A 25,070-nucleotide genomic window follows, 5' to 3' on the forward strand; every position below is an offset into this window, starting at 1 on the left:
TCTAGATTTATGAGAGTTTTCAGATTTTCCCTGTTTTTGATAACCTTGACAGCTTTGAAGAATATGTTCAGGTATTTTGTAGAATGTTCTCCAGTATAAGATATAACTTTTCCTCATGTATAAACCAGGATTAACAGTTTGAGGGAGGACGCTCATAGAAGAATGCACATTATCATATCATATTGAGGGTATATTGATGTAAGTGTTGATTACATTTATTTTATTGATTATTTATATATATTCTGATTATTATTTCATATTTATTTTACTGTTATTTTTGCCTCATTAATGTGGATGATAAACTGTTTTACTGGTAGGAAAAATGCCATTTATCCATTATATTTGTTGCTTGTGCTTTTATAATTTATGTCTTCAATCAAAAGATCCTCTATAGGTATTTTTTAAAATTCTATTTTATGTAGCTTAATTAAACTTGGACATATTTGCTCGAGCGGGCCCAGTAACGTCTCCATTGGAGACTTTGTTGTTACTGTGTTTGGCATATTGAATATGTCATGGGGAGCTTGCCAGGCTCTGCCGTGTGGGCGAGATACTCTCGGTAGCTTGCCGGGCTCTCCTATAAATTTTACATTTATGTAGCTGGCACATCCAAATACCATACATGTGAAGGAGATGCAGGGATTGCAGGGATTGATTTCTGTCAGCTCAGTGATACTAGGGAATGGAGAACTGGCTTCCTATTATTTTGCCTGACTTGTATATGACTTTGACTGTTACACAGTTATGAGATGCCAGTGACAACTTATAATTTAAAACTAGATTTCCCATATTTAAAAAATAAACTCAAGTGAAATTTTTAATAATTTCATCATTACTGTAACTTATAACTTGTCTTGCTGTATGTAATCTTTGTATCACTGAGGTGCTTACATTTGACTCTGGACTTTTAGTGGTCTAGAAAACTAAAGGAATTTAAAAGATTACTTTCTGCCTACTTAAATGAATTCTTTTTATTAGATAACTAAAAGAATTAAAAAAAATATTTTCTGCCTACCTAGATTCTTTTCTATATACTCCATACTTCCTTTTTTAAATAACAGTATTCTCTTTTTTTAATTAAATTAAGTAAAGTAAAGTAAAGTAAAAAATTTAATTAAATTAAATTTTTTAAATTAAATTAAACAGTATGCTATTTTTTTAAATAAATTTTTATTAGTGAAACACCATGAGGTACAGTTGTAGACTTACAAATTTTTGTGCTTGGGTTTCAGTTATAGAGTGATCGAATACCCATCCCTCCACTAGTGCCCATTTTCCACCACCACTGATCCCAGTGTCCCTCCCAACCCCCATCCCCCATTCCCTTTTGTTCTCTTTCTTCTCTTGTGTGCTGTGGTTTGCAAAAGAGGCATTGAGTCCAACTTTGTTATTATTCCTTTGTTCATAGTATTCTTTTCCCATTGTCTCCTTATATACTGTAGCACTGTAGCACTGTAGCACTGTAGCATTGTTCATTGGTTTGCTCGAGCAGGCACCAGTAATGTCTCACAACAAATTGTGAGACTTGCTGTTACTGTTTTTGGCGTATTGAATACGCACACAGGGAGCTTGCCAGGCTTTGCCGTGTGGGTGAGATACTCCCGATAGCTTGTTGGGCTCTCCAAGAGAGGCGGAGCAATCAAACCAGCCCCTCATATACAAGGATGTTTATTGGTTCTTTACAATAAGGAACCAATTTCTTGTTTCATAGAACTTTCTAGTTTCCTAGAATTTGGGAATCTTGATGATATGCTAATCATTGCTAGATTATTTTTCTTGAAGTTTTACTTTTGGTGACTGACTGGGTTAATTAGGAGAATATAGGAATATTTTGACATTTATATTCTTAAAGAATACAGCTCTTTCATTATTTTGCCTTTAAATATTACTTTTCTTATAAACAAATATCCTTTTAGTTTCTTTATGGGCTGGAGCTATAGCACAGTGGGTAGGGCGTTTGCCTTGCTAGCGGCCCACATGGCTGACCCGAGTTCGATTCCTCCGCCTCTCTTGGAAACCCCAGCAAGCTACTGAGAATATCTCGCCTGCACGGCAAAGCCTGGCAAGCTCTCCGTGATGTATTCAATATGCCAAACACAGTAACAATTATTACAATGGAGACGTTACTGTGCCTGCTTGGAAAATCAATGAACAATGGGAGGACAGTGACAGTGATGGTTTCTTTATATTTATGAATTATTATCATGTGTTTTAATGTTGGGAAAAATTAGAAAATAATGTAGCCTGGAATCACTTTGAAAAAAGCCAATATATACACTAAAAATCTAATCTACGATTAAGCTATTAACATTGCATACTCTTTCATTTGTACTTTGCCATCCCATCGTTTCAAATGATTCTCTTTAAATTCTTTTGAGCAACTCTTGTCACATTAGTTCTCAACTCAAGCATTATAATTCAAAAGATTAACTATAAATTTGAGTACAGTTTGAATATTTGCATTGATTATGTTGCTTTTTATTTGTAGCTTGCAACTAAAAATATATGATTTCTATTTTCATATTTACTGAGTTAAAATATTCATTCTGAAACTTTTTCTCAAGTAAATCTCACCTTTTAAAGTGGAGATATTCTAACAAAGTTAAATTTAGTATATGTAATTTCATTTACCTAATGAATTTCACATGTCTTATAAATTTAAGATTTGGTAGTGGGTAGCCAATACACATATTTCTCAAAATAATGTATCAGAAATTATCTATACACAGATGTAAAAAACCTGATTTTTATGTTTTTAATATTTAAATTTGTGACTTAACATTATAAAATATATTTGCAGAGAGCGTAATAGAATATAATCTAATATAAAGCAATAACTAATTTTTCTTCTTTTTTTGTTTCATAGCAAAATAGCTTGCATATCTTGTAGCATTCTTAGATTCCAAGTCTGTATTATTCCTGTTAATAAGACCAAATAATTCCAAAGTCTTGGTGGTTTGCCACATTTCACTGCAAGAAAGTGGAGTGCGGTCACTATGCAAAGCTCTTAAAAAATTATGCTGGTATAAAAATCAGGGTGTGAAAGTTTCTGGCAGTGACAGTTATTCGGTGAAAGACGGCAATGTCTTGATTTTGAAAAGTGTCTGGATGTTTCTATTTGTGCCACTATTCTGTAGTAATCTCCTTTAAGTAGTGATACTGGAAGCTAAAACTTCTTCAATATTTTAGACATGTGACTATGTAAATTCCCAGAAATATGTAGGTACTTTTCCTAACTCTTATTCCCTTATGTGTACCATTGCCAACCATTCCTAACATGTTTTTTGATAAATGAACCCAATAGGTTCCCCTGCTCCTAAGAGTTCAGTCAGTGCAGATAAAGGCAGTTCCTTTGACTTGTTCCTCCAAACTGGTTATAACAAGAACTCCAGTGCTTTGAGAATAATGACTCTTCTATTTCCTCCAGTACCAGAATATGTGTCCTGTAAATGTGGGCTATTGACTTTAAGATCACTGCCAATTTGGAGAGCATGGGCCAGGGTAAATTAAATACTACAAAGCTGACTAAAATTTATCTAATTTAACTTTTTTTTCTTTTTGATTTATATTTACCTGTTTTCTTTAAATTGTCATTTGTTTCTAGTGTTCAGAAAAATTTTCTTTGGTCAGACTGTTGTAATTGTCTTTTCTCCTAGTTTTGCCTTATCTGGTGCCATGATTTTTATGTTTGAGAATGCTACTGTGGGGACATTGAAAAGGAGAGTTGATGATGAAAAGGGCATGTTGTATTGGTCACTAATGGGGAAATAACCAAATAGAGATGCAATGTAGAAAACTGCAGATATGGAGCTATACTGAAAGGCAGAGGTATCTGGTTTGAGATTAGGTAATGTTGAAACTCTGAAACTTTGGTATTCTTTCCATACAGTCAATTCAAAGGGCTGCCAATTCTTTCTATACAGTCAATTCAAAGAGCGGAGAACCATTTCAGTCATTGTGTACAAGGAAACCTACAATGAGTGCAGTAACTTTTTCATTCTTTTGGTTTGGGTCTATATTCACTGGTGCTTAGGGGTTATTTCTGACTGTGCTCAGGAGTGACTCCCTGACAGTTCTTGGTGTGGAGTGATGATAGGAGGGTGGAGTCACCCTATGTGTGCTAGAGTTCAACCAGCATCTTTGGGATGCAAAGCAAGCATTTATACCCCTATATATTACCTCTCCATCCCTTTGTAGAACTTTCTCAAATAGGAAAATTATTTGGAATTTGGTAGAAACTTGCCATTAGATTTTACTTGTGCCAGTTTGTTGTTTCTTAAAATAATTAGGGCTAGGAGATCCTGCAGGTGATGGAGGTTAAATTCCCACCTCATATGGTCACCAAAGCATTGCCAGGTGCAGCTCTGAGGGCCCCTGAGCACCACCTATGTGGCCAGGGTAATCCCTGGCACTGCAGGTCCTGAGCATTACTGCATCCGTGGGCTTTTTCCTTGAACCACTTGGCCAGATTGCTGGTCAGCCCCCAGGCTCCTGTGTACCACTTGGGAGCCACCTCCCAAAATAGCTATAAAAAAAATTAAATCCTTTCATTTGCAATAGCATTGGATGGGCTTAGAAGGTATTCTGCTTGTGAAGGAAGTCAGAGGGAGAAAGACAAACACTGTGATGCATTCATATGCAGAAGGTAAATCTGATGGGAAAAGTTAAGGCCATTAGACTTCAATTGAAAAAAAAGTCATTAACAAAATGGAGGGAAAGGCTTTGAATAAACAATATAAAAGGGGTCAACTGTATTCTGAAAGATGGAAATAAGCCTTTTAGTGATGAACATAATAAAACATAATACAGATGTTGGTTTATAATTTTGTACTTCTGAAACCTATGTAATATTACAAGCTTATGTTACTTTATATTAGAGGCCACCCTAAAAGACTATCCCCCTCAGAGAGCCTGGCAAGCTACCAAGAGTGTTCCGCCCACACGGCAGAGCCTGGCAAGCTATCCATGGTGTATTCGATATGCCAAAACCAGTAAATACAGTGGGTCTCATTCCCCTGACCCTGAAAGAGCCACCAATACGGCAGCGTTAAGAAGGATGAGGAAGGCGAGGCTGATAAAATCTCAGGGCTGAACTAGGCTGCCAAAATGAAGAAGAATAAAAATGACTGTCTACTTTCAATGTACGTATGCTGGCATCTGATGCATCTATCGAGGACCTGATGGTGCAAGCACAAAAGATCAAGTACGACATCATTGGTCTGACTGAGACGAGATGGCATCAATCACATCATGCCGTTTTCGACACTAGAGAAGAACCGTTCCTCGAAACATGCGACAAAAGAGGCGGTGGTGGTGTCGGTGTCCTTGTCAACATGAACTTGGCCATAAACATTGATTCATTTGAATGCCTAACAACCCGAATCAGACAATTACACTCGAATAGATGTGGCTCACTGCTGGCAGTTTCTATCTTCATTGTCTACACACCAACATCCAATTATGATGAAGGAGAAATTGAGAAGTTCTACATGAAGCTGTAGAAGTTCTATAAAGAAGACCCCACACCTTCTACAAGATCATTGTCGGTGATTTTAATGCCAAGATAGAAGATCAGCCAAAGAACTCCACATCGGGACCCATGGCCTAGAGTGGAATGAACAGGATGAGAGACTGTCTGAGTTCATGTTGACTAAGACCATCCATGGTAACTCACAATTCTAGAAGACTGAACCTAAATGTTGGACATGAGAGTCTTCCGGTGGGTGGTTCCACAATGAAATTGACCATATCATATTCAATTGATGGTCTTCCTGACCGATGTCGCTGTTGTCCCAGAAATCCAAACGGGAATAAACCACCATCTCCTTTGTGCAAAATTCTACTTCACAGAGCAGGGAGAAAGGACTGCAAAGTTTAAGAGAACTCCCAGAACCACCACCAACTGGGAGCTCTTTGGCACTTATTGCGGCATCATGAAAAGATGCTGTCATTGACAACATTGACAAGGAATACAATCGACTGGTTCAGCACCTCCATGATTGTGTGGAGAAGGCCGAGAGAGAGATAGCCACAAAAAGATGCCTGTCTTTGAAAACTCTCGAGCTCATTCGCCAATGTGGCTTGGTGCAAGCCTCAGGCAACCACAGGTGAATGTCTGAGCTTGCAAAGCAGTGCAGAGAAGTGATAAAGGAAGACCTCAAAGAGAGAAGAGCAGCAGTGCTGGCAGATGCGGCAGAAGTGGAAAAATCATTGGCAACACCCACCTTCTTTTGCCAACTACAAGACCAAGATAACTGCCCTCTTGTCCTGATGGATCTATCACATCTTCCAGAAGGGCAATGGAGAAGATTATCCATGACTTCTACTCAGATCTCTTTGATAGTCATGACTACCTGCCCACATACCAAATTCTGCAGGATGGATATGTTGTTCCCAAAGTTCTCCCTTCCGAAATCCGACATGCCATTTCATTGGTAAAGAAATGAATAGCACCCGGCCCAGACAAGGTCAGACCCGAACACCTGAAGAACCTGCTTTCAGTACTCATCAATATACTGGCTCGGCTCTTCACATGCTACCTGTCTGAATGCAAGGTTCTATCCCAATGGAAAACCAGCAGGACTGTACTACTGTACAAGAAGAGAGACATCCATGACATTGGCAACTATCACCTGATCTGCCTGTTGTCTGTCGTCTACAAACTGTTCACTCGAGTCATCCTGAATAGGATTGGCAGAACACTAGATGAAGGACAACCATGCAAGCAAACTGGGTTCTGAAAAGGATTCAGCATGATCGAACATATCCACACAATAACCAAGCTCATTGAGGTTTCTCAGGAGTTCAAGATGCCGCTGTGTCTAACGTTCATTGATTTAAAGAAGGCCTTTGATTCTGTTGAGACTGAAGTGGTCATGGAAGCCCTAGCCAATAAGGGCATTCAAATTCAATACATCAGGATCCTTTGTGAGCTGTATTATGGATTCACTACCAGGTTCTCACCATTCTACAGAGAGCTGATCATTGACGCCAAGAGAGGGGTTGGGCAGGGTGATACCATTTCACCAGAACTCTTCAGTGCCACCTCGAGAACATCATGCGATGATTGGAATGGGAAGGAATAGGAGTGTTGATAGACAGTCGGCAACTACACCACCTTCGCTTCGCTGATGACATCGTTCTAATTACACCAAACATCAGCCAAGCAGCACAAATGCTGGCCAACTTTGACTGGGAGTGTGGAAAGGTCCGACTCCAGCTGAATCTCACGAAGACAATGTTTGTGAGAAATGGTCTCGTTCCCGACGTTCAATTCGCTCTCAACAGAATGAACATCTTTGAATGCAACAGTTATGTGTACCTAGGTCAGGAAGTCAACATGATGAATGACCTGGCACCTGAGTTGAGCAGGAGGAAGAAAGCGGCTTGGAACACCTTCAAGAGTGTCGAAGAAATAGCTAAGAGGACAGAGAACCTCTGGCTCTGGGCACATCTTTTCGATTCCACTGTTCTTCCTGCATTAACATATGCATCAGAGACCTGGGCCCTAGAAAAACAGGATGAGAATGCTATTCGGGTCTCCCAAAGAGGAATCGAAAGAGCTATGCTTGGAGTATTACGTTTCACTAAAATGAGAAAAAGAATCTGGAGTTCCAACCTCCCGTCGATGGTCAAGAATCAGGGATGCTCTCTCATTTGCCAAGGTGTCGAAAATCAGATGGGCTAGACATGTGAGATTTGGAGATGACTGCTGAACTAGAGCCATTACTGACTGGATTCCATGGGATGTCAAAAGATCTCATGGCCTCCCACCTATGAGATGGTCAGACTTCTTCATCAAGACCCTTAATGATTGGTTTGAGGCTGTTTGTATTCCTAGAACAAAAGAGGCCATTGGGCTACACTGGCGCGACAGGGATGAATGGAGATGTTACTGGCGCCCGCTTGAGCGGATTGATGAGTAACGGGATGTCAAGTGATCAAGTTACGTTACTTTAATAGAAATTTTTATTTTATTTTATTTTTGCTTTTTGGGTCACACCCAGTAATGCACAGGGGTTACTCCTCGCTCATGTACTCAGGCGCAGTACTCCTGGCGGTGCTTGGGTGACCATTGGGATGCTGGGAATCAAACCCAGGTCAGCTGCATGCAAGGCAAATGCCCACCTGCTGTGCTACCGCTCCAGCCCCTTTAATAGAAAATTTTTTAAAAATCTTTAAAGGGAGGATTATCCTCAGCAACAGTTAGGATATGCTTGATTTCAGAGTTCTTATTTTTGGTTGTTGTTGTTGTTGTTTTGGGTCATACCCAGAGATGCTCACTCTGGCTTTTGCACTCAGGAATTACCCCTGGTGGTACCCGGGAGACCTTATGGGATCCCAAGAATCGAAGCATTTCGGCTGCGTGCAAGGCACAAAAATGCCCTCCCAGCTGTACTGTTGCCTTGGCCCCAATGTCAGAGTTTTTTTAAGGACAGAATCAGAAGAATCAGACAAAATGATTGATGGCAGAAGGAGTGGGAAAGAAGAGGTATTGTAGATGCTACACAGCTGGCTTTGAAAATAGAGGAAGAAGCCAATGGACCAAGGAATGTAGGCAATGTCTAGAAGTTAGTGAAGCCTAAGAAATGAATCCTCCCATATGGCTTCCAAGAGGAATCAACCTTGTTTGATAGCTTGACTTGAGACTAGTGACACTAATTTCAAATTCTGATTTCCCAAACTGTAAGAATAAATTTAAGTCAGTATTTTGCAGTAGTTTGTTATAGTAGCAGTAGGAAACAAACATTCAAGTTAAGATTATTCATTTAGTAACAGTATTCATTCTGGGTAAAACCTATTTAAAATTAAAACTATAAATGACTAACAAAAAGGGGAAATAGCATGGAGTCTGTGGGACTTTGAAATGAAAAAGACCTGATTACAATAATGTGCAATAACATTGTTTCTCTAATTAGGGTTTTTTTTTTTTAAATCAAAGAACCACTAATTTTGTCTTTATTTTCTGTTACTTTCTTTGACATTACCAATTCCTCCTCTTCAGGTGCTTATTTGTAGTCACTATTAATGCCATAACTCTTGATTGCTGCAGAATCAACTTGAACAGCCAGCTTTAACAGGTAGTAGCATTCTATTAACTAGCCTTCCCTTTAAGTAATCAGACCTATCTATTTTTCATGGATATTTATTGTGATGGGCTAGAGCCTTGCACAGCGGATAGGGCATTGCCTTGCACGCAGCCGACCTGTGTTTGATTCCTCCGCCCCTCTCGGAGAGCCCCGCAAGCTACCAAGAGTAATCCGCCCGCACAGCAAGCCCGGCAGGCTATCCGTGACATATTCTATATGCCAAAAACAGTAGCAAGAAGTCTCACAATGGAGACGTTACTGGTGCCCGCTTGAGAAAATCGATGAACAATGAGAGGACAGTGCTACAATGCTATTTATTGTGATGTTTGTTTTGCAATAAATACAAATACTGATTAGAAACCAAACCAATGTTATCCTGTTTCCTATTACTATAGGCTTACAGGCATTTATGAACAGGCACTGAGATACAATTTCTCAAAATTCCAGTGTACTTTGCCAACTTCCAATGTGGATTGACAAAGGCTTTAATTATTTGAAATGCCAAAAAATCACATTAAATTTCAAAATTGTAGTTCATAAGTAAAATATAGACTGAATCAAAATCTTTTGGGAATTTCAAAATAATTTCTCTCTAGTGAATTGTAAATTATTTCACTTTTAAAAAGTAGTCCATAATTAGATTGGAAAGGAAAGGATCTGATCATGAAAGTTTTAATTGCTCCCTAAGTGTATTTTACCAAATAACAAATTTTTAATTGGAAAAGAAGATGATATACTACAGATGTTATTGAAAGCAGAAATACCAAAAACATTTCATTGGTTTAGGTAATGCTATCAATTTGTGTATCTACTAATGGAGCATAGAGTTTAGGTAATTCTAGAGTTGAATATAAATTTTATGAATATACTTTAAAATATTCTTGTTCTGTTAATATATGAATCCATTTAAAATGTTTCATTTGTATGCACTGGAAGATTTGATATATGCTTTTGGAAGCATTGTCTTACTAGGTTAGGACCTAACTCAGTGAAATGGAAAAACTATAAAGGAATATAGAATCATGTTCCCCAAACAGTGTAGTATCTTCACTTACCAGTATTTTCGTTAATATTACCCTATAAAAGTAAGATATAGCACAGCGGTAGGGAGTTTGCCTTGCACATGGCCAGTCTGGCCGAGCGGGGTTTGATTCCTCCACCCCTCTCGGAGAGCACGGGCAAGCTACCGAGAGTATCTCGCCTGCACAGCAAAGCATGGCAAGCTACCCACGACATATTGGATATGCCAAACACAGTAACAACAAGTCTCACAATGGAGATGTTACTGGGCCTGCTCAAGCAAATCGATTAACAATAGGAGGACAGTGCTACAGTGCTAAAAGTAAGAAACGAGAAAGGTGAGAATTATACTATGCTGGTAGGTTCTATTTTGCATATCAGGCAGACTGGAGAAAGACCCAGCGAACTGAGTCTCTTTCATTCTTTGTGAATGTAGTGACTAAGGTTTTTAATAGCTGCAGTGGTTCTGACCTTAGCTTGCTTAAAACTGTAGTCTAGGAGGTTAGACTGGCTATGAACCTAGATTCTAAGATTCAGTTCAGCAGAGTAGAATATACATCAGATTTATTATGCAACCAGTCTTCATATTTTGAGATAGGTTTTTTTATGAAGATTATTTTATATTTTTAGTAGGGAGATTTTATAGTTTCATTGTATTTAGGAGACTTGTACAGGTAGATTCCTACTTGACATTATTTTATTTAAAAAGATTGTATAAGGGCCTGTCATGTTGCTCAGTGGTGAGTATATATCATGTTTTCAAGGCCTTTGCTTTTTTTCCTGTCACCACTAAAATATGTAAGATTTTCATTTGAAATGGCAAATTTTTTTTATAAAAGTATATTTTGTCTTAAACAAATATATAATGACAAATTACATAATAATGTGTATAGTATAAAATTACCATAGGTAAGGTGAAAGTGTACTTCAGTGTGGTGTAATATTTATGAGAAATAATCCAGAGCATACAGTCGTGCTTGAGATCTATTATGTAGGCAAATGCATTGTAGTGATTAGAAATTATATTTTCGTATTGAGTCAGTTAGGGACTGGTCATCATGGAAGTGTGTCAGTTTTAATTTTGTTTAGAGTCTTCAGTTTGGGGCCAGAGAAACAGTGCTATAGACAGGGTTGTTGCCTTGCATGTGACCATCCCAGTTTGATCCCTGGCACCACATATGGTCCCCAGAATCATCCAGAACTAAGTCTAAACTAGGTGTGGCTCAAAAACCAAATAAAGTCCAGAATTTTTGCTTGTAAACTCAGCTGACTATCTGATAATGTGACTTAACAATTAAGAGTGATCCCCTTTGAAACTGAGAAACAGATTGTAGCCTTTCTTTTCTTTCTTGCTACCTCCTCATTTTCTCCTTTATTCTTTTCCCTTTTATCTATACACCCCACTAATCTTCTGTCTTCCCACATACAACTGTTTATGTGAAATATATACTAATATATCTTTTATCACTATATTCATACATTATGAACATTTTATGAAAATAGTGTTATGTATTAAAAGTGTTTTATTTCATTCTTGCAGATTTGCTCCCCAGAGGCATTTTTTTAATTACAAATGTTTTGGTACTACTTGCATTTTGAACTTTTAAAGGAACATTTGATAATTATGTATTTCTGACAAATAGTATAGAATTTCTGTACTAGATCCAATTTTTCCATTATCCTCTTCCCTAATTGTTTTTAGCTATCCAAGGCTTTCATTTCTTAAAGTAAGATGTTCTTTCTAATTCTAATTCTCCTATCAACTTTATCCTGTCTTAAATCTCTAATACATAAAAGAGCCACAACAGTATCACTAGGGAAGTAGTTGGACACACAAAATTCTCAGGTCTCATTCCACATTTAGACAAATGGAAATTTTGAGAGGATGCAGCAATCCCGGTTTGAAGAAGCACTGCAGATGACTATGTTCCCAAATGCTTGAAAACCACAACTGTAAAGGTGTAATACCCTCTTTTCCTACCCATGCCTTTTTAAAGGCTTCATTCTTGTTAATTTTTGTACAAACATATCTATAAGTGCATATCCCACACAAAAGATTGGTTGTTTAATGTAAATACCAGGGGGGAAAGGGGCCAATTACAATAAACATTGTTCTTTACACTACCCTCTAATATTCAGCATCTTACAGACATTTAATAATAATTATAAAAAGTCTTAAGATTTGAAGAAAATAAATAGGGGCCAAAGTGATAGTACAGCGGGTAGGGCCTTGCACACATCAAACTGACCCAGGTTCAATCTTCGGCACCCCATATGGTCCCCTGACACTGCCAGGAGTAATTTCTGAGTACAAGTGCAGAGCCCTGAATATCACTAGGTATAATCCAAAAAGCAGATAAAGAAAAGAAAAGGAAGGGAGGGGAAGGGAGGGGAGGGGAGGGGAGGGGAGGGAGGGAGGGAGGGAGGGAAGGAAGGAAGGAAGGAAGGAAGGAAGGAAGGAAGGAAGGAAGGAAGGAAATAAAAGGGATTCCTGAGAGCTTATCACCAAATAAAAATATATGTATAAACTATAGGTTACAACAGAGGCAGCTAACACAGTGTTATTCACATTGTCACACACTTTTGAATACATTGATTCCTCCTCTTTTTATAGTCTTATAGTCAAAACCAAAGGAGTTTTTCTATAGCAGATGCCCATAAATGTTAAAGAGGCAAAAAAGCATTTATGAATGTTTGAAATTAAAATTTAGAGAGCTTTATAATAGCCCAAAATGACAGCTTAAGATTTAATAAAGCATTCAGTAAAATTAACAATATTTAAAATATCATCATAAATATTTCACACCAGATTACATAGGGAAAAATTAATTTCCATTGTAAAGACTGTGATCTAACATAGACCTTGAACATTACCAAAATCAAATGAAGAACTGCTCAGGAAAGAAAACAATATAATTAAATGGAGATTAGCTTAGTAACAAATGAAATTTCAAGTGACATAATCAAAATTTATAGGCAGCTTTAGTTCCTAAAAACGTTATGAAATTAAAGTAACTACAAAATAATCCCTTTAGCAATATTTCTTGAAATTTTATTCTATGCGGACAGATCTCAAATTTTGAAAACACTGTATGCACAGCAAAGCCTGGCAAGCTACCCGTGATGTATTCGATATGCCAAAAACAATAAGTCTCACAATGGAGATGTTACTGGTGCCTGCTTGAGCAAATAGATGAATAGCGGGAGGACAGTGCTACAGTGCTACAGTGCATTAAAATATTATTGATATTGACCATAATTAGTTGTCACTAGTATGTTTGAATACTAATATGAATCTGACAGTAGCTTCACTTTGAATCTTGGTTTGCCTTTGGCATATAGAGCAGATAGAGAGATGGACTTAATGAGGAAGATGTTTGGTATTTATTCATTTCATTTGCTGTCTGCTAAGTAGGTCCATTGTTATATATATAAAATTTTTATTAAAACAACTGTCATGGCAGGCTTTTACACACATGTTTATGTGTAGTATCTGTTAAGTTGAGCTTGAAAATAATTTTGAACTTGTTACCTGGGGCTGGTTGATTTTTAAATTTAATCCAGTGAGAAAAAGGACAACTTTATGGATTCTAACAAAAAAAGAATGACCGATAATCTCCTTCTTTCTGAATATATATGTTGTCAATAAATTGACCAATATATATATATATGTTGCCAATAAATTCACCAATTTATTTATTTTTTTAATAGTATGATAGGCCAGTAACCATTTTGACAAAATTGTTTTAGCTGTTCACATTGAATAGTGGTGAAAATACCATTATGGGGTGAACTGACACATTAATTACTAACATAACTTAGTGATGACTAATGTTGAATTAACATAATTTAGTAATGACTAACATTTGCTACATACCATGCATTATGTTAACACACAAGCAATTACAGCTGACCGTTGAACAACACAGATTTGAACAAGCTTCCTTAGCAAATTCTTATGTAAGTAGGTGAAATATTATGTTAAATATAAATAATCAAAGTCATTGTTAAATAATAAATAATCAAAGTCATTGTTTCTTAAAGTGGACAATACTCATTAGACTCACTGGAATGATCCAGAATGCAATAGTAACTTAAGGTGTAATTGGGAAATAATTTCTGTTTCGTTTGTTTTCTTTAAAAATGGTAGATTTGGTGGAACTGTAGCAGATAAGGTGCATGTCTTGCTTGTAGTCAGCCTGGCTTCAATCCTTAATATTTAAAAATTAGAAAAATTGTATATATATATTTTTGACTCACCGTGAGCTACACTTACAAAGCTTTTATATTTTGAGTTTCAGTCATACAGTGATCCAACACCCATCCCTCCACTGGTGTACATTTTCCACCACCAATGTCCCCAGTATCCACACCCCGACACCCCCCACCCCCTTCCACTTCTCCCCTTGCCTCTGTGGCAGACAATTTCCCTCTCTCTCTCTATTTACGGGCATTATGATTTGCAATACAGGTAATGAAAGGCCATCCTTCAATCTTTGACACCCTGTTTTGTTCCCTTGAGCACCTCTGATGTGCCCCCCCCCCAAATTAAGGAAAATATACAAGGAAGGTACTGATTTTAACTTATTGTAATAATGTAATATATAACATGCACAACATATATTGCATATTGCATATAATGTACATTTCCCTGTCAATGGCAGGATATTAGTAGCTAAGTTTTGGAATTAAAAGTTATACATGAGGGGCTGGAGCAATAGCACAGGGGGTAGGGTGTTTGCCTTGCACGCGGCAGACCCAGGTTCAATTCCCAGCATCCCATATGGTCCCCTGAGCACTGCCAGGAGAGATTTCTGAGTGCATGAACCAGGAGTAACTCCTGTGCATCACTGGGTGTGACCCAAAAAAGCACACAGACACACACACGCACACACACAAAAAGTTATACATGAATGTTTGACTGTGAGAAGGGTTGACATTACTAATCCCTGCATTGTTCCGGGGTTAATTGTCCATGGTGACATAAAATTACAGGCAATATGGTAAAATAAATACATTAGAGAACATTGTTCAAAGTGAAACATCATGGTTATCAGCAAACTTTAATGAAAAATAGCTTGCAGTTATTTCATCATATTTAAAAAAAATTAAACTGTAGCTAGCTGAAAAGCAGAATATGATAATTATTATCCAAAAGCAGTGGTTTTGTTAAGCAGACTTTTGCTTTAGCATCATTTGAATAATGCTGACATTTATAAAAAACTATTTTCTTTTAAATACTAGTAACATAAAATCCATGAAAGCTTAAGGAATTTTATTATGGAATATTATTTTTCATGCTATGTTTTATATCTATAGAGAGAAAGGAACTTAACATTTTTAAAATTATAATTTAGGTAGTAGGGGTACAATGGTGTTTGATTTTATGGTGTTAAAGTACAAAGTTACTGTACACCACTGCTATCCAAGTGCCCATGACCATCCACCCATCCCTATGTCACTTCTGGTACCACATATGGTTGCCCCCTCCCAATAAATAGGTGATTTTTAATACTTTTAAATACTAATTTGATTAAAAATGAAAATGATCTTAGGGAAGTTTATAATATTGTTGTATAAGGGAAAAATTAAAGCTACTTTCATACAATCATTTTATGGTAAGCCTGACTAAATTTCTTCATTTTATTGGAATAAATCAGGGGGTCAATTCTGATGTTTAGATTTATGAGTTCATCCAAATTTGTTGAATTCAGTGCATTTTGTGAGATGTCAGAAGCAGTATACAGACTGCAGTGCTAAACTGGCAACTTCCCTCATGAAACATTTGTCAGGTGAATTGAGAACCTGGGGTTGGATGGCTGGCAGTTGTACATTTACATTATATATTTGCTGCTTTTCTCCTTATCTTCAAAGCTTGGTAAAGCTAGGTTCTGAAGGTTTAGAGTTAGGGCATTGTCCTTTGCCAGTAAGATTTTGTCTTAAGTGTCTAACATAAATAACTTGTAGCAAATGTTTGCTGTAAGAAATGTTTAGAATCTTGGAAAATAAAGTGACATTTGTACCAAGTCTTATGCTATGAGATAAATAAGGATATTTGAAATATAATATATACCTGGTTTTGGTTCATATTAGAGAATTATAGGTAGTTTTTAATTTGTCTGGTGACAACTAGGAACCAGATGATGAAGTATATCTTATACAGTTATGGTGATGTTTACCTTTCTTGCAATTTGAGATCCAAATATATGCCTGAAAGTTTATCTGTTAAACATAGTATGTATAAGGGATCTTAAAGTGATATGCATTTGTGTACCATTAGAGAATCAAAATATTCCTTTGACTGATTATTTGAAAATGCTTGATAACAATCCATAGTATCTTTTTTCATGCCGAAGAGTTAAGAGGAGTGGATGGAGGGGCTGGAGTGATAGCACATTGGGTAGGGCGTTTGCCTTGCACACGGCCGGCCCGGATTCGATTCCCAGTATCCTGTATGGTCCCCAAGCACCATTGTTTTGCTTTATAAATTAATTTTTCTTCCTGTTATTTTAAACAATCTAAGTATGCTAAATTCATTTTTATTTGCTGGAATACATACTCTTTTGGTAAATATAGTACTTTCGGTTTTCATTAACTCAGTATTAATGTACTCAGTGTATTTTAATTTTAAAAATATCTTTGAGGAACAAACACTTAATGTGATTAATAATGTGCTTTTAATCATGTACATATCCACAAATTGAAATGTAAAAATACTATCCACTTAATAACATAACATAAAAATGTTCATTTGCTATAGTAACTAGTTTAATTTTTTTAATTGGTTGCTTTGGAAAGTGCTGAACATCATGTAGGTTTAGGATTTAAAATTTTTGGAAATTAGCAGCATTATATATTTATATGCTGTTTTGGCTTTTGGGTCATTCCTGGTGGTGCAACCAATAGGGTTGGTTGCATGTAAGACAACATCTTAACATCTGTACTGAATATGTTTTAGTAACAAAAGTTTACCTTTTCAAATGTATGTTAGCACACCTACACCTCCTACAGTAACCCTTTACGTAATTTATCACCTAAGTAATTACTCTAAGGGTTTGTTTGTTTTTATTTTTGTCTCTCTGACTGATTTAGCTTAAAATTGGCAAGATTTCATCTTTTTAAAAATAGCTGAATAAATCCCTGGTATTGAGGAATATACACACACCCCACATCTTTATTTAGCCATCCATCATTGTGTACTGAGGATGTAAAGTGTGCAGCACTAAGAAGTTCATAAGTGTTTTTATTTCATTTGAGTAAAATGTCTAAGATTGAAATGGCTAGGTTATTTCCTTTTTTGGTTTCTGTCAGTGCTCAGGGATAGAAGAACCCCAGGCCTCCCACTTTAAGGCAGTTGTTTTAGTCCTGGTAATGATTTTAATTTTAGCCAGTCTAGTGGATATATAATTATAGCTCACTGTGGTTTCTTTTTTCACATTTCCTTAGTAACTATCTGCATATCATTCCATGCCCCTACCATGATTCTTACATTTTTAGTGATATAACCTGAACATTTTAGATATGAATTACTGCAAATTATAAATCAAAAAAGAAATTTACCATCACAAACTTATGTTTAGGAACTTTTGGATGAATTTCTAAAGCAAAAAGGAGCTTATTTTCTTGCATTAACTTGTGACAGATTTGAATTTTTACCTAATGTCAAGGGTACATAGATTTCGTAGTGAACAAATTTTTAAAAAGCATCTATAAAACAGATTCATTATAGTTTTTCTTATTGTTTTCTTGAAATCTGTTTTCTTGTTTTAGTGTCTGTTTTGCTCATCCCTGGAGTCACTGATGAGTTCTGATTTTGGTTTATTGCACCAGGCAGAGAAACCTGGGGAACATGAATCCAGGGAGGCCCAACTTTGGCCACCTGAGAAATAGACTAATACTAATACACTAATGCTGTTTTCTCTGTTTATTTTTGATGGATTAGTGAGATACATTACTGATTGGGGCAAGGAATAGCATGCTATAAAAATGAATAATCCATTAACAGTGACTTGGGATATCATAAAACTTGGTCAAAGGGAGATGAAAAATAATAAAATAATTATTTTTCCTTAATATGAAATACTGTATACTAATGATGCCAGCAACTTTTAGGTTTGTAGTGGTGTTTTTAATCAGTTCCCTAGGGAAAGCTTGATTAAATACTCAAGTTTTTGGTTGGATGTTAGTAAATTTAAAAAACTTACATATGATAAATGTCTTGCCCCAAATCATTCAGTCATTGTAAGTCAATAATATGTTGATCTTCTTAAAACTCTTTGTATTTACTGTTAAAGAGAGAAGATTGTAATTTGGGCTTTTTAGTTGCTGTAACTTTAGAGTGATCTTAAGAAGGAAAAGTACTAAGTATAATAATAAAAATTTGAAGTTTTATGTTTATGTCCAAACGATTTTTGTTCCTGCTTGCTTATCTTCAAATTTAATTAATAGAATTCATATTTATTATAAATTATGATTCCTCTTTTTTGAGACTTTTAACCTAGTTATAATAACATACAGTTTTTAACTGTATGATTTATGCTTTATGTTATTATAAAAGCACTTGTGTCACCAATAAGTTGACCATATTTAGTATTTGGTACTAGAGTCTTTGACTCCTGCAAACTGAGTTTTTTCCCCCCCATCTCTTTGGGAGCTCTTAATACTGTTCTATAATATGCATGAGTATTTCCTTAAAATTTGTTCAGTAGCTTTTCAGCTTTGACTCTTTAACCATTCTATGATCAATTTTCTTTCTTGCTAGTTCTTATTGTGGTATAGATTTGTTCATAAGAACCTGTTTTGTGTATACCAGGCACAAAAAGAATAAAGAATTTTTATTCCACTTTGACTTTTACTTCTAGGTAGAGTTAGCAGAAATTCATGACTCACTTTCTGAATGTATACATGGTAATTTAATAGAGCATGCAGTTAATCAGATTTATAAACTTTGTTCTAAAGCATCAGTTTGAATTTCTATTATTTTGGTTAGGAAATTGTGATTTTTTAAAAAAATGCATGAGGAAAAATAACAGTTTTAAGTTATGTATCATTCTGTTACTGTGACTCAGTACTGGTGACCTTGATTGGTTAAGGTGATTGTCTTCTGGTTTTCTGTGCTGTAGTGCTCTTGCTTTTTCTTTTTAGCCTTCAAGACTGGGTTTCTTTGCACTCCCATAGTGATGTTTAACTAACATTGTTCAGTAAACTGAAGTAGATTAATTGCAGGCAGAGTTGAGTAAGTTCTTCCATCAGGAGACATTTCAGATTTGGTTGTTTCTCTTTATATTATTCCTTGAATTCTCGAAACTGGAAAAAAAATGTAGTACATTTTAGTTCTTTCTTTACTAAAGGTTGCACACTGTTATGCTGAACAGTAGAGCTATAAAAAAAAGTCCAAAGGATGCTAACTCATTTGCTACATTTTGACATTCTGAATTTTTCTTTCTAGGTAAAGGTACTCAGGAGTAGATTTAAGTTTGTACCTTGCCAACTACAAATCTTTTCTCTTTATGAAAGGTTTGTTTTGAAGATCCTACTTATGAGTGAGATCATGCAATATATTCCTTTGTCTGAGGAGTTATTTCATTTGATACTTTCAAGGTCTATTCATGTTTTTGCAGATGGCAAGATTCTTTCTCTTTTAAACTGATAACATCCCAATTTGTATATGTAACAGCTTAAAAAATCCATTCAGTAAAGAAGTTTGTGAGATACACACAATGAAATACAGCCATAAGAGAAGATGAAATCATGCACTTTGCAGCCACTTGGAGGGCTTCATGCTAAATGAAATTAACAAGAGGAAAGAGGACAAATACTGCATGATGACCTCATTTAATTGTGGTCTTATTGAAACCAAACAAGAGGAAAGAGTATAGCAAACTTTTGGCCCTGAATTACAGAACTCAGAATACCAAGTAAGTGAGGGGGGCAATGAGCATGTAAAATGAAAGTAACACACCATAAATACTTAGGTGATTTCTATCTGTCTTGCCTGTTGGGAATATGGGATTGCAGCTAGTTTATATATATCTTTTGTTTTAGAAATATGATAGAGGTACTTCTGTGTTGGTTTTTGTAGTGGCTGTGCCCTATTCTACAGACAGTGAGCATTCACATTTCTCCACACTAGGAAGTGATGTTGAACACTTTAGCAGGTACCTGCTAATGTCCATATATCTTGGATATTAACCCCTTATCTCATGATTTGCACCTATTTTCCATGGACTGTTCTTCGCTCTGAAGACCATGGTTACTTTAAATCCGTAAGTCATTTCAAAATTGCCTTTTTCTGTATTATGGATCACCTTTGTACCTCTCGTAATTTAGGCTATTTTATTTTGAGCTTTTCCACTACTGTTGGTGGTTATCCTAGATTTTGTTCTGATTCCTCAGGTAATGACACTGAAGACTACTGTGCATGCTCTAGCTCTCCTTTTGCATCAAACGGGAATCTGAGGAGAAAATAGAAGTTGACTCTCTGGATCAGAGGCTAGCACATAGTTATTAGGTATTTTGACATATTTATGATGAACATACAATATACATATTCTCACTGAGGCATGCAGCAAAAAATGACAGATATCATTAGGACCATGGTAATGAGGATAGCTAGATCTAGAAGGATGCTATTATCTCCACAGAACAGTGGTTATTTTGGTAAGGCTTGATCTTTATCTCATTGAAACAAAGGAATGTAGAGTTCATGCAGTCTGGACAAGAGTGAAAGGGGGTACAAAGCTGCACATTGCATAAGCATTTAAATATCTTAAACTGATAGTATTAGCTTTGAACAATGTTGCTGTTCTTTGTCAGAAAGTACGTATCATTTTTAGGTTCACAAACCAAAATATACCGGTACTTACTACCTGATTAAGAGATCAATTTTCATATAGTAGAAATGACACCTCCAATTGTATATTTATTGCAGCATAGTTTACAATAGCCAGAATCTGGGAAAAACGACACTGGTTAAAGAAACTTGGGTACATCTTCACAATGGAATACAATGCAGCTGTTAGAAAAGATGAAATAATGAATTTGCATATAAGTGTAGGGAGATGAAAAGTATCATGCTAAGTGAAATTAGTAAGAAAGAGAGGGACAGACATATTATGACAGCATTTATTTGTGGAATATAAAGTAACACAATAGGAGAATAACACCTAAGGACAGTAAAGATAAGGGCCAGGAGGATCACACTACAGCTTGTAGGCCTGCCTCACATGCTGGGGGAAAAGACAGCTGGGATAAAGAAGGGACCACCAAGTAAAGGGTGGTTGGAGGGATTGCTTGGGATGGGAGATGTGTATTGAAAGTAGACTATGAACCAAACATGATGGCCTCTTAGTACCTGTATTGCAAACCGTAACACCCAAAAGGAGAGAGAGAGTAAGAGGGAATGTGCCTGCCACAGAGGTAGGTGGCAGGAGGAATACTGGGAACATTGGTGGTAGAGAATGGGCACTGGTGGAGGGATGGGTGCTCCGTCATTGTATGACTGAAATGTAATCATGAAAGTTACTATCTCACGGTGATCTGGTGATCCAGTAAAAAAAGAAAAGATTGATTTTTAGAGTGAGAAACTGCATCAGAAAACTTTAACATCTACAGATGATGGTAACTGCAATATTAGGTCTGGTCAAGGATGTTTTGTTAAATACTGAAAAGTTTCCCTTTATTTGATTCAAAGGAGACTTTTTAATTGATGAGATGATTTTAGGACTCACTAGTTACTGTTTATACCAAAGTTACCCTTTCCCTTTGAAAATCTCTTGAAGTATATTGTTTGTGATACAGAAATGTAAGTTACTTGGATTAGGATGTTTGCCTTATTTTAATTTTATGTAACTTTTTTTTAAATTAGATGTATGCAGCAGTGCTTTGGCAACAAGCTAATGAAAACAGTCAAAATTCAGCTGGAAAAGCATGTTTTGGAGCCACTCTCCCAGAAGAAAAACTTGATGACTTTCGTGATGAACAAATTGGACAATTGCAAGAACTTATGCAAGAAGCTACTAAACCCAGTAGGCAGTTTAGTATTACTGAGTCTACAAAACCAAAATCTTAGTGCACACTGTACATTTTTAAGGATGTGATAGAGCATGCATGAGTCTCCAACATCACACAATGTTTAAAGCTCAGAACCCCATGTTTTAATTATCATCCATTTAAAAATCTTATTTCTCCAGATTTAAAGGTTTGAAAATGCCTGGTTTAGGCTTGGGATGCTTTCTGCAATAATATGGTTTCAGGATCACTGGTAAAATAAGTCTTTGAATTTTGGACTAACGAATGACTCTCAGAAGGACTCACTTCTGGAATTGTGCTGAATTGTTTTCTGTATAAAATTGCTTTTAATGCTAATGTTCAAGTCTCTTGGCTTTAAATCCATTAAGATAAATACATTTTATTCTGAAAGTTTAATTCTGAGTCATTGTTTACAGTGAAAGGTTAAAAATTAAATTTAAAATTTATGATTCTATAAAAATGATAGTATAACACTACTGCAGAATACATTTCATAAATAATCTGAGTTTTCTTAAATCTCGTTACCTAATGGTTTGGGAGATAAGACAAAATACTTTTGTATATAAGCATTACAACTCTTAAATTCTAGACTAAGATGGCAACAGAGGAGTTACTGGCTAGGCTGTGGAGAACAAAAACTTTATAGAGTTACACTTCTTTTCACTACTTCTGCATCAGAACTACTGTTGAGGCAGAAGAGCTGCTGAATTTCAAATCTGCACTTCGAGAAAAGAGGTATAGCTTCAGTGCCACAAATCAAATATGTTCTCCACAGAAACATACTGTGAAGAAACAAACATCTTCCACTGTGCTGATGCGGGGCGGGGGGGGGGGGGGGGGGGGGGGGGGGGCGGGATCAAGTTTAAAAAGAATAATCAAATACAGCACCACCTGCTGGAAATGTTACAGTTATTTCAACTTTAAGTACTGATTCAAATAGACATGGAAGATTATATCTCTATCAGCTAGCACTTGTAGCACTGTCCTCCCATTGTTCATTGATTTGCTCAAGCAGGCCCCCGTAAGATCTCCATTGTGAGACTTGTTGTTACTGTTTTTGGCATTTCGAATATACCACGGGTAGCTTGACAGGCTCTGCCGTGTGGGCAGGATACTCTCTGTAGCTTGCTGGGCTCTTTGAGAGGGACAGAGGAATCGAACCCGGGTCGGCCTGCGTGCAAGGCAAACACCCTACCCGCTGTGCTATTGCTCCAGCCCATTGCTATCAGATAGAGTTTGAATTGATACTATACACAGGAGCAGTAACAGCAAAGCCTCACAAGATGGGGGATGGGCCGGCCCCTCTCATCCTTCTGCGGTGATGGGACCTTGAGATGACTCCCACAAACTACTTCTACTACTTAAGCTCCTTAATGGCTGTGATCAAGAGACACACAAAAGACTCTCAGAACCAAGCAGCTTGCTGCAGAGATTTCTCCAGGTCCTAATTATCTAAAATTTTAGAATTCCAGGAGCAAGTGCTCTCATGACTGCGTGACATCTTATGCTATTCATAACAAGCAATACAAAATTGTCTACCATTGCCTTTTCAGCAGGTTTGAGTGGTGGCGGAAAAATTTCATATAGTAATGATGGTACTGGTGTTTAAATATTTAATAATCAAAGTAGAGAGAGAGAGTATTATGGAAATTATCTGCCACACAGGCAGGGGGAAGTATTGGGATGGGGGGATACTGGGGATATAAAATGTGCACTGGTGCAGGAATGAGTGTTTGATTGTTGTAGTTGACCAAAACTCAAACATGAAAGCTTTGTAACTTTATCTCACAGTGATTAAAAAAAATCTCATGAATAAACAATTGCAAAAAATTGATACTATCATGAGGAAAATTCTAACAGGTCGAAGAAGAAAGGCAAAATCAGAACGATACAAAAAGTTGGTTTCATGCATGTATGACACCTGGTTTTAATCCCCAGCACTATTCAAAAAGAAAAGTATATATGAGATTTCAGGAAAACTGATGAACTCAAAATCAACAGATGATAAAAAATTTTTTAAGGTTATAAAGTGTTCAATGTAAATAAATTGAACTAGAGAAAGCTCTGGGGACCAAGTGGAGGACAAAATCAGTGAGCTTGAAGATAGTAATGTAAAACTGATAAAGGTGGAAGATGGAAATATCAAGTAAATTAAATGAAAAAAACTAAATTGATACTCAGAAGAAAGAAAAGGATAGAGAGCTCATTCAAGAAATACTAATGGATGAATCCACTACTGAATTTTACCAAATTTTCAGAGAAGAATGCCTATCCTTTAAGTCTTCTGTAAATTTGAAAAGGAGAGCAAACTTCTAAACAAATCCTTTGAAACCAGTACTCTTCTGATTCCTAAACCAGCCAAGTACATTATAAGAGTATAAACTCTGGTATCTCTGAACATGGGGGCAAAAGTTTTCGACAGAATTATCAGCATTATGATCAACTTGAGTTTTGATCCAGGGATGAATGCTCATTTAACATTTAATTCAGTATGTTGTATCATATCAATAAATGAACAAAAAAGTATGCATTTATTTCAGTAAATGCAGAAAAAAACATTTGACAATATTCAAGATTTTTTTATGATTAAAAAATAAATTTGGAATAGATTGAACATAACTCAAAATAATAACGAGTATTTGGGAAGCCTATAGTTATCATACTAAATGATAAAAAAAACTGAGCTTTTCCTCTAGCATTAGGAATAAGGTAGGGATATCTCCTCACTTTTGCAACCAATATACTTCTGATAGTGTTAGCAAGAACAAGTAGATAAGAACTGAATGTAAAAGGAATCCATATTGGAAAATAAAATTATCCCCAACACTCCTATAAAATCTTTTAGAAATAGTAAACTAATACAAAAAAATTTGTTGCATTTCTGTATGCAAATAACCAGCTGGCAGAGAACTGAGAATAATCCTATTCAAA

General features: G+C 36.3%; 1 protein-coding gene across 1 annotated transcript in view; it reads left to right on the plus strand.

The window, feature by feature from the left end:
• Positions 1–22,900, plus strand: part of SDHAF3 (succinate dehydrogenase complex assembly factor 3) — a 58,870-nt gene extending 35,970 nt beyond the window's left edge. The window contains exon 2 of the mRNA XM_056118500.1: positions 21,976–22,900. Coding sequence (XP_055974475.1) covers positions 21,976–22,179 — 204 coding nt within the window. The 3' untranslated portion in view covers positions 22,180–22,900. The remainder of the gene's footprint in view (positions 1–21,975) is intronic.
• The last annotated feature ends 2,170 nt before the right edge of the window (positions 22,901–25,070 follow it).

The sequence above is a fragment of the Sorex fumeus genome, unplaced genomic scaffold (genome assembly GCF_029834395.1).
Source record: "Sorex fumeus unplaced genomic scaffold, SorFum_2.1 ptg000037l, whole genome shotgun sequence".
Classification (NCBI taxonomy): Eukaryota; Metazoa; Chordata; class Mammalia; order Eulipotyphla; family Soricidae; genus Sorex; species Sorex fumeus.